General features: G+C 42.7%; 1 protein-coding gene across 2 annotated transcripts in view; it reads right to left on the reverse strand.

The window, feature by feature from the left end:
• The window catches only part of acvr1ba (activin A receptor type 1Ba), a 33,846-nt gene extending 23,458 nt beyond the window's left edge, over positions 1 to 10,388 (reverse strand). For both annotated transcript variants that reach the window (XM_014135872.2, XM_014135871.2), the window contains exon 1: positions 10,163 to 10,388. In XM_014135872.2, coding sequence (XP_013991347.1) covers positions 10,163 to 10,223 — 61 coding nt within the window. In that variant the 5' untranslated portion in view covers positions 10,224 to 10,388. The remainder of the gene's footprint in view (positions 1 to 10,162) is intronic.
• Between the last annotated feature and the right edge of the window lie 1,222 nt (positions 10,389 to 11,610).

Genomic DNA, 11,610 nt, shown 5'->3' on the forward strand with positions numbered 1-11,610 from the left:
CACACACACATTGAGGTTATTAGCCTGGTGATTAAGGGAGGAAAGCTACTCTCACTCAGCCCTCAGTGGGCCCGACGCGGACTAATAGACCCACAACAGAACGTGAGACAAAGCACACACACAACGTAAAAACCAGAATTCAACTACCTCATATGCACATAATTAAATGTATAGGAAGCCCCAGACCATATCTTAAGTCACACACCACACGTTAAACACAGACACGACGTAAAAGCAGAAAAACGGTCCTATCTGCAAACCTTTCCTGAACCCAGTGACTCCCAAGCAGCTCGGTTCCTGTACATTCCCTTGGCTCTGATCTGGTAGACAGGCATGTACATGTTGGAATCTGACTATGTGCTCCCTTTCATTTCCATAACATCATTAGGACATGAAACAGCTTTCACACACACACACCAGCACCCGAATGGCTAGTTCAGCAGCACACCAAATCCTATTCTGTTTACAGTTCAGCCAAGGAAAAAGGGATTTTTCCTTATTGGCTGTACCAAATGAATGTTCTCTGTGATTACATGAGGCAAGGACAGCAGTGGTCCGGTCTTGTTTCCAGTGGTTACAAGAGGTACATAATACTAGCAGGAAATAGAGCCCATTAAACCACAACGCTTCGTTCTGCAACAAGGAAAAAGGGTTCGTACAGACAGTGGCAAGTCAAATTCAAGGCCTTTCAAATACTTTTCAAAGCACTAATATTTATTTTCAAGGACCATCAATTTTAAGTAGTTCCTATTATGCAATTGTTTCTAGTCGCCATCAGATGGCAGTATGTTGCCACAACCTCGAAAAAAAAAAGAACTTACTATTCATGACTACAAGTAGAGGTCGACCGATTAATCGGAATGGCCTATTAATTAGGGCCGATTTCAAGTTTTCATAACAATCGGAATTTATGGATGCCGATTTGGCAAAAACATTTTTTTTTTAGACCTTTATTTAACTAGGCAAGTCAGTTAAGAACACATTCTCAATGACGGCCTAGGAACGGTGGGTTAACTGCCTTGTTCAGGGGCAGAATGACAGATTTTTACCTTGTCAGCTCAGGGATTCAATCTTGCAACCTTACGGTTAACTAGTCCAACGCTCTAACCACCTGCTTTACATTGCACTCCATGAGGTTACGCGAATGCAATAAGAAGCTAAGTTAAGTTGCTAGCTAGCATTAAACTTATCTTATAAAAAACAATCAATCAATCATAATCACTAGTTAACTACACATGGTTGATGATATTACTAGTTTATCTAGCCTGTCCTGCGTTGCATATAATCGCTTAGGTACACGTTGCTCCAACCATAAACATCAATGCCTTTCTTAAAATCAATACACAAGTATACATTTTTAAACCTGCATATTAGTTAACCTGTTGGGGATAGGGGGCAGTATTTGCATGGCCGGATAAAAAAACATACCCGATTTAATCTGGTTACTACTCCTGCCCAGTAACTAGAATATGCATATAATTAGTAGATTTTGATAGAAAACACTAAAGTTACTAAAACTGTTTGAATGGTGTCTGAGTATAACAGAACTCATATGGCAGTCAAAACCCTGAGACAAATCCTAACAGGAAGTGGAAATCTGATGAAGTGATTCCACACAAGCCTTTGCCAGTGAAACACACAGGGACTTGTTAATCATTTAGCACTTCCTAAGGCTTCCACTAGATGTCAACAGTCTTTACAAAGTGGTTTGAGTCTTCTATGGTAGAAACTGACCCAAAGAGAGGCTTGGGAAGTTGGTCACAGGGGAAGGGCCATTACTACTATGACGCGGGCGCACATGGGAACCCTTTTGTTCCGAAACGTTTAGTAAAGACAATGCAATCGTCCGCCTTGAATATTATTGAAGCTCTGGTTGAAAAAGGCCCTAAAGATTTGTTATACAACGTTTGACATGTTTGAACGAATGTAAATATATATTTTTTGCACATTCGTGACGACAAGTCCCGCGCGCTACAGTACATTATGAGTAGCCTTCGGAACACGCTAACAAGAAGGAACTATTGGGACATAAATTATTAACTTTTTCAAACAAAACTACATTTGTTGTGGACCTGGGAATTCCTGGAAGTGCCTTCTGATGAAGATAATCAAAGGTAAGGGAATATTTACAATAGTATATTTGATTTTAGATGGTTCCAAGATGGCGCTAACATGTGTCGCCTAGCCTATTTTTCTGAGCATACCACGTCGTTTATTGCAAAGTGTGATTTCCCAGTAAAGTTATTTTTAAATCTGGCAATGCGGTTGCATTCACGAGATGTTAATCTATAATTCTTTGAATGACAATATTAAATTTTAACAATGTTTTCGAATAGTAATTTTGTAAATTGTAGCGCTGATTCACCGGAAGCATTTGAGGGAAAATATTTTCTGAACGTCATTTGCCGTTGTAAAATGCAGTTTTTATATATAAATATGAACTTTATCGAACAAAAAAAATGCATGTATTGTGTAACATGATGTCCTAGGAGTGTCATCTGATGAAGATTGTCAAAGGTTAGTGCTGCATTTAGCTGTGTTTTGGGTATTTGTGATGCATGTAGTTGCTTTGAAAATGGCAGTGTGATTTTTTTTTGGCAGGGTACTCTCCTAACATAATCTAAATGTTTTGCTTTTGCTGTAAAGCCTTTTTGAAATCGGACAATGTGGTTCGATTCAGGAGAGGTGTATCTATAAAATGGTGTAAAATAGTCCTATGTTTGAGAAATTGAAGTTATAGCATTTGAGGTTTTGTATTTCGCGCGACGCGATTCCACTGGCTGTTGACTAGGGTGGGACGCAAGCGTCCCACGTTCCCAGACAGGTTAATATTGCCTGCTAACATGAATTTCTTTTAACTAGGGAAAATGTGTCACTTCTCTTGCAAACAGAGTCAGGGTATATGCAGCAGTTTGGGCCGCCTGGCTCGTTGCGAACTGTGAAGACTATTTATTCCTAACAAAGACAGCCGACTTCGCCAAATGGGGATGATTTAACAAAAGCGCATTTGCAAAAAAAAGCACAATTGTTGCACGACTGTACCTAACCATAAACATCAATGCCTTTCTTAAAATCAATACACAGAAGTATATATTTTTAAACCTTCATATTTAGCTAAATGAAATCCAGGTTAGCAGGCAATATTAACCAGGTGAAATTGTCATTTTGCATTCATTGCACGCAGTCAGGGTATATGCAACACTTTGGGTAATTAACACTTATATTGCACAACTGAAGGTTGTGCAGTGTAACAGGAATAACGTTTTGTTTGAGATGATAGTTTCTGGATTTGAGCATATTAATGACCTAAGGCTCGTGTTTGTGTGTTATGTTATAATTAAGTCTATGATTTGATAGAGCAGTCTGACTGAGCGGTGGTAGGCACCAGCAGGCTCCTAAGCGTTCATTCAAAATAGCACTTTCGTACATTTTGCCAGCAGCCCTTCGCAATGCATTGCGGTGTTTATGACTTCAAGCCTATCAACTCCCAAGATTAGGCTGGTGTAACCCATGTGAAATGGCTAGCTAGTTAGCCGGGTGCGCGCTAATAGCGTTTCAAAACGTCACTCGCTCTGAGACTTGGAGTAGTTTTTTTCTCTTCCTCTACATGGGTAACGCTGCTTCGAGGGTGGCTGTTGTCGATGTGTTCCTGGTTCGAGGCCAGGTAGGAGCGAGGAAAGGGACGGAAGCTATACTGTTACACTGGCAATACTAAAATGCCTATAAGAACATCCAATAGTCATATGAAATACAAATCGTATAGAGAGAGAAATAGTCCTATAATAACTACAACCTAAAACATCTTACCTGGGAATATTGAAGATTCATGTTAAAAGGAACCACCAGCTTTCATATGTTCTGAGCAAGGAACTTAAACGTTAGCTTTTTTACATGGCACATATTGCACTTTTACTTTCTGCTCCAACACTTTGTTTTTGCATTATTTAAATCAAATTGAACATGTTTCATTATTTATTTGAGGCTAAATTGATTTTATTGATGTATTATATTAAGTTAAAATAAGTGTTCATTCAGTATTGTTGTAATTGTCATTATTACAAAGAAGAAAAAAATATATATATATATAAAATAAAATAATGGCATCAGCTTATTTTGGTCCTCCATTAAATCGGTATCGGCGTTGAAAAACCATAAAATCAGTCGACCTCTACTTGCAAGTTCTACTCAATAATACACACGTTTCACTACATACATGTGTTAGTGCTGTTGATTTTGTAATTTGAGTAGTGATGAGCAGAATTTTGGGATATGCCTTATGGTGAACACACATTTCCTCTTCGCATTAACTCACAATTCCAGCTTAGTGACAGTTTTTATTTATTTAAAAAAAATGTTTTATTGGACATTACTACTTAATAGCTAGAAAAAGAGTCTTGCTTCCGACTGGCAGCTTTAGTCGGGAGAAGGGCGCTGTGTGAGGAAAACGGCACGTGAACGTCCACCAGAATGGCGGAGCACGGCTGCTGCTTGATAAACCGGAATATCGCAGGCTCGCTGTGAATGATGCGATTGGCAAAAAACCTCTGGGAGGGCCTCCCGAGTGGCGGAGTGGTCTAAGGCACTGCAGTGCTTGAGGCATCACTACAGATCCCAGTTCGAACCCGGGCTGTGTCGCAGCCGGCCGCGACAGTGAGACCCATGAGGCGACGCACAATTGGCCCAGTGTTGTCCGGGTTAGGGGAGGGGGTTGGCCAGCCTGGATGTCCTTGTCCAATCGCACTCTAGCGAATCCTGTGGTGGGCCGGGAGCATGCACGCTGACACGGTCGCCAGTTGTACGGTGTTTCCTCCGACACATTGGTGCGGCTGGCTTCCGGGTTCACACCAATGCTCTCGACATTCGCCTGTCCCCGAGTCCGTACAGGAGTTGCAGCGATGGAACAAAACTAACTATCAATCGGATATATCAAAATAGGGGTTGGAGGTTGATGCAGAGAAAACAAATCACTATGTAGAACTGGCGCCAGCGCAGGATGCTGTGTTGCCTTTCCCCTTTCATGTGGCTCTTCAGGGACGATTCACCCATGCTTGCAATGCCAAAGACCGATGCATTTTTGCACCTGACACGGTGTGGGTTGGTTGGTTCCAGTGTTTCATGAGCTGAAATAAAAATCCCAGAAATGTTCCATACGCACAAAAGGCAGGTTTCAATCTACATTTACCCAGCATTTTAGCTACTGATGTGACCTTTACCAACACCTAATCAGTCAGTTCTGTACCTGCCTGGCAGTGTGGGTGGCAACCACAGCACGAAAAAAAAACATTTCAAGTACTTTAAGCACCTCAGGCAAACCCTGAAACAGAAGCCAGACTAGCTGTGTAGCCCTATAAGATACTGGCACAGTGGGCAGCAGAAGGACGCATACAGTGCCTTCAGAAAGAATTCATACCCCTTGACTTAATCAAATTGTATTTGTCACACACGCCGAATACAGGTATAGACCTCACAGTGAAACGCTTACTTACAAGCCCTTAACACTTTTCTTAACGGCGTTGTTGTTGTTGGCAGCAGTAAAATAACAATAGCGCGGCTATATACACAGGGGGTACCGGTACAAAGCCACCGGTTAGACGAGGTAATATGTACATGTAGGTAGAGTTAAAGTGATCGTCAACCAAATCCACATTTGAATTAAAAATCCACAGCCTGAATTAAAGAGATTTTTTTCCCGTCTCACACAATACCCCATAATGACAGTGAAAACTTGTTTAGAAAATGTAGCTCTAGTAAACAAAAATAAAATGTAACATTTCAAAGATTTTACTGAGTTACAGTTCATAAGGAAATCAGTCAATTGAAATAAATTAATTAGGCCCTAATCTATGGATTTCACATAACTGGGCAGGCCCACCAACTTGGAAGCCAGGCCCAGCCAATCAGAATGAGTTTTTCCCCCACAAAACTGTTTTATTAGACAAATACACCTCAGTTTCATCAGATGTCCTGGTGGCTGGTCTCAGATGATCCCGCAGGTGAAGAAGTTGGATGTGGAGGTCCTGGGCTGGCGTGGTTCCACATGGTCTGCGGTTGTGGACGTACAGCCAAATTCTCTAAAATTACCAACACGGCTTATGGTAGAGAAATGAACATTCAATTCTCTGGCAACAGCTCTGGTGGACATTCCTGCAGTCAGCATGCCAATTGCATGCTCCTTCATAACTTGAGACAACTGTGGCATTGTGTTGTGTGACAAAACGGCACATTTTAGGAGCCGACTTATTGTCCCCAGCACATGGTGCACCTGTGCAATGATCATGCTGTTTAATCAGCTTCTTGATATGTCACACCTGTCAGGTGGATGGATTATCTTGGCAAAGGAGAAATGCATTGGAAACCCCGTTTGACTTTGTTTCATTCCAGGCATTACAATGAGCCCGTCCTCCTATAGCTAATCCCACCAGCCTCCACTGATGCACTGTCAACTGTGGGACCTTGTGTCTTTCTAAATCATATCCAAACAATTGAACTGGCCACAGGTGGACTCCAATCAAGTTGTAGTGACATCAAGGAGGATGATCAAAGGAAATTGGATGCACCTGAGCTCAATTTAAGGTGTCACAGCAAAGGGGTGTGAATACTTATGTAAATGAGGTAGGTCTGCATTTTATTTTCAGTCAATTTGCAAAAGATAGCTTGGTCATTATGGGGTATCGTGTGTAGATGGGTGTGGAAAACATTTAATCCACTTTGAATTCAGGTTGTAACACAATGTGGAATAAGTCAAGGGGTGTGAATACTTTCTGAAGGAACTGTAAGTGAGACGACATATCTTCTCGATGTTAAGTCTGCGATGGGTCAGTCAGGTCCACTATAGGCTATAGTATGTGAAAGGGGGGTAGAGAGATTGAGAGACACAGGAGATGAGAGACACAGGAGATGAGAGAAAGCAAAGGAAAGAGTAAGAGGGGAGAGAAAGCAGGAGAGTTGCGCCCTGCCTCACGGCAGTGTATCTGTGGCTCAGACAGTGCATATATCACATTGCACATCCATTTTATTCTGGCACCTAGTTAAGTCACAAAAGGCATGTCAGCTTCATAACGACGAGGCTAATGATTGGTCAGCTCCAATGTCATCAACGGGAAACTAAACTGGCAACCTGTGAGCCATGGCGACCCTGTGAGTAAAGACGAACTGTCACAGACCAGATAACCCACCAGTAGTAGTCCTAGTCCAGGGGTATTCAACTCTTACCCTACCAGTTCCAGAGCCTGCTGGCTTTCTGTCCAACTTGATAAGTGAATTCACACACCTGGTGTCCCAGGTCTAAAGCAGTCCTGATTAGAGGGGAGCTGGCGTCAGGGTCCAGAGTTAAGCGGAGGTCTTCGTCCAACTTTTTACTAGGTGGCTAGCACGACCTTTGCGTTTGTCAGGTTTTCGTTTCAGCTTTGTTACAGCATAATCCATTTTGTGGTGTGAAAGTCTGGCTCCAGGCTGAGCAGCATTGGCCCCTCTTCACACAGCAGCCCAGCTGGACACAACCTGAAACCCTGAGCCAGAGAAACCTCCACTCTCACTGGTACTAGAGAACTTACTAGTCCTTGAAGTGCTACATTTGACTACCCCAGTCAAAACGGTCAACTCCGGTGCATCCCGCTCTGTCCCAGTCATACGTTCCCATAAAGTCATCTTTAAAAACAAGACAAGTTCTGGAGTTTGGTTTAGTGGTGAGACCAGGGTTCAATCCCTGAGCTCGTCCATTTAACCCTCCCGCCATCTCACTTCAACAGTAAAAAAAAAAAAAAGTTTTACCTATAACATGTGAATAGTGAGGGAAAAGGTGACAAATCAACGTGGATCATGTTCTTATCTGAACCAGGCCGGATGAGGGAGGGATGTAGCTCTGATTCTTGGAAGAGGAATGAGTCACTTAACATAACTAAACTAATGGGTGGCAGCAGACAAGAGGTTATTGACATGGGCAGATAGTGTTAACTTTCTCAGTCATTGTTTTCAGTTTCTGTGAGTGGCAAGTTGCAACAAGGGAAATGTTTTTACATGTAGAGAATAGATCACACAGAGAGAAATGACTGGGAGCTGGCCAGACACTCCCCGCCACTATTCCATTTAAATGCCCCAAGTGGAATAACGTGCAATGATTTTCAATCTAAAGAAAGAAACACCAGCTTCTTCCAGAAGTTTAATTGAACATACTTTACCCTTTCAAAAAGTTAAGCACAAATAACCCAGTACACAGGCACAAACAGGTCTAGCGAGTAGCTACAGACTAGGTACACCATATGCCAAATTCCAATCCAGATGTATTCATTTATCATAGTATGCCATTTAGCAACTTTCATCCAAAGCGACATATGTATGGGTGATCCAGGGAAACAAACACTATCCTGGCACCTTGCCCTACCAACTGAGCTACAGATGACCACCATTTTGGATCTGGTCAACAGCTGCTCTGAGAAGACAGGGGGGGGGGACCCCTCTTTATACTTCTGTTGGTCAATTTTTATCTTGCGGGAGGCGCTCCAGTACAGTAGGTGGAATTAATGCACAATAACGTTGGATGCCAGCTGACATAAACCCCACAGAAGGGGCGGGGTGACAACAGTGGCTAGCTAGCCATACACTGGTAAACAGCATCCTCTGCCTATTGGGCACTGTTTTCCCACAGTTCTGTTAATGATGGCGAGGGCAAGGGTGCTAACTATCAAAGTAGCTAGTACAGAGTCGGCCTAGCCTCCCGCCTGCTGTGCCAGCGCACCCTTGCCTGCTTCCACTTGGATAGCGCACGCTGGTCTTTTTACTACTCCTGTAACACAGAGACACTTATGCGGAGACCATATTCACTGTGTATTTATTCCTTGCGCCACGATTTCTATTTTATCTTTTACTCTGCATTGTTTGAAAAGGACCCGTGAGTAAGTGTTTCACTGTTAGTCTACACCCGTGGCTTACAAAGCATGTGACAAATAGATTTATTAGATTCACAACGTGTTAACTTGTTTTGTTTTTTTAAGTACCACATCTGGATATAAATCAGAATTTTTTTCTGTCCAGTTCTCTTGGTTGAAGGATATTGGCTAGCTAAATGACTTCGGTTTTGATAACTAATAGATGCAGACAAATCAAAGATCTAAAAAGGTCTGTAAATGTGGTCTTTCACTTTGTCTTCCGTGGAAGAGCTAATGACACACACAGACACACAGCTAACGTTACTCTAATCGCCACTTGATTGTTTTGTAAACACTATAAAGCATAACACAGCCACAGACAGATAACTAACATCAACAGAAACGTGTGGCCTCCTTCCAGAGGGGTACACTACAAAGCAGGATCAATGAGTTAGCCAGTTAAAAAAAAAACTAGAATATTGATTTTCTGGTTCATTAGGAACGTTTTGAGTTGTTGGGTCAATTAGACCAGGGTTTCCCCAAACTCGGTCCTGGGGCCCCCCTTAGGTGCACGTTTTGGTTTTTGCCCTAACACTAATGTTACACAGCCGATACAGATAACCAATTCATCAATCAGCGTTGATTATTTGAAAAAGCTGTGTAGTGCTAGGGCAAAAAACAAAACGTGAATCCAGGAGAGGCCGCAGGACCGTTTGGGAAACCCTCAATCCGACCATGCCCACCTCAAGACCCCCCCCCCCCAAAGAAAAACCCCAATATTTATTTCAGAATATGTAGGCAAGTAAGCTGGCTAACTCATTGATCCTGCTCTGTAGTATACCCATCTGGACACAAATAAAGCGATATTGAAATTCACAAGCTCTCAACAAACACTAACGTTACATCGCTGGCCCTTTCGTGCACACCTGGATAACAAATTAGCTAGCCAGCTAACGTTAGCTCGCGTCAGACGCAAAGATGTTTTGTTCGACACGTTAAAAAAAAAAATCACATTTTCTATTTAGTTAACGTAACATGAGCATGTGAGCTACCGGATGACAAACACACGGGCCGTATACCTCCGGCGGTGTTATTCAACGAGTTTAACCAGCAGCGCTAGGTACAATGTGTAAAATGTGATTTGTAAGCTAACTAGCAGTGGTTTACAAATCCCAGACAGGCAAACGCCATGATGATCGACAGGCGATGCCAGCTAGGCAAGCCACCCTCCTGTTAAACAAACAAAAAAAACCACGAAGTCAAAATCCAAAGACGGCACATGTAGCTATTTCACTTACCATCACCGATGGCTAACCCAGACAGGGCCAGTAACGTGAGTATAATTCGTTTTAAAGCCATTCCGTCAGCATTCCCATCGCATTCGGAGTGTGGTATTGTCAACACCACGGCCAGACCTAAACATAACCACAAACCATATAGCCGCTGCCAGCCAGCCTGTTGAAGTGCTACAGGCGGCGGAATTAAAGGGCGGTGCGTCGATTTTAAAGGGGAGGGCTTTCTGTGGTTTAGCCGAAGACCCGTTTCAGACCCTTTGTTGGGGGTAGAAGACCCGATCCGACTCTCAACACTGATTGAGTTGTCAGTGCTGCAGACTACGTTTCATATTCTGACTGCATTGATGTTAGGCATTGCTTTCTTAAAATAATTTCTATAGCCTACAATTTATTCATTCGGGCAGATAATTTACCTGACTGGACTATTTGTCATAGATTGTAGGTCTATCAGGGCACTTACATTTACATTTCTATTTTGGGCAAAGACCTATTAGAGTATTCAGTGAAAAATAATTTCATCTAAGTGAGATATACCTCCACTCACTCTCCTAAATGACGTGGTCAGGTCCATCCAGGATGCATTTGGCAAACTGCTATATATAGCTCGATCTCTCTCTGCTGTTATCGCCTGGCCCTTTGCTTGTACTATGCTCTCTGCTCTGTCCTGAAGACTGTTAGTGTCTGCTTACCGGTAGTCTCTTTAGACAGCGGCCTTATATCAATTATTGAGCTGTCCCAATTTATCTGCTTATTTCTTCAGTGCACACACACTGTCTGCTGGTTGGATGCTCCTATCAAAGCGAGCCAAGCGATTAGGAATTGTCCCACAGCGGCTGGATAGGAATAGACAGAGTAGGGACAGAGAAGAAGACCGGGAGAGGGGCTCAGCACTCTCTCTCTCTGTCCCTCTCGCTCTCTCTTCTACCCACCCAGTCTCTGATACTTAAACAACCCTCTTCTACAGTGTTAAAAATAACCAGCTCTTCATGGCCAGACTGACTGGGGCATGGAGGGAGTATTATGTCTCTGGAGTTTGGTCAACACCAGCCAGACAGATACAGTAACTGAGGCATTGACATTGTAGATGAAGGGACAGCCCGACTGGAGTCAATTTCTGTCCACACTTACACACAGTGTTATAAGCTCATGTTGATTGGCAGGAATAGACACCGATTCACTTTGAAAACATTTGTAGAAACAAATAGAGAGCCTCCAGACATGGTGAAAACACATGGTGGTCGAATTAGACCCGTCTCTTTCACACCTCACCAACACCACATTTGGCCAGTTTTGTAACTGTCAAAAAAGAAAATAGCTGGGAGAGAAATACCTCTCTTACTAACACAAACAGATACTCGTATGCACACACACACTGATTGCATGCATGAGGCATGAATGTGTGCATATACTATATGTCTGTGTGTATGCAGCCTCTGTGTGTGAATGTATCT

This window comes from Salmo salar, chromosome ssa13, assembly GCF_905237065.1.
Source record: "Salmo salar chromosome ssa13, Ssal_v3.1, whole genome shotgun sequence".
In the NCBI taxonomy this organism is placed as follows: domain Eukaryota; kingdom Metazoa; phylum Chordata; class Actinopteri; order Salmoniformes; family Salmonidae; genus Salmo; species Salmo salar.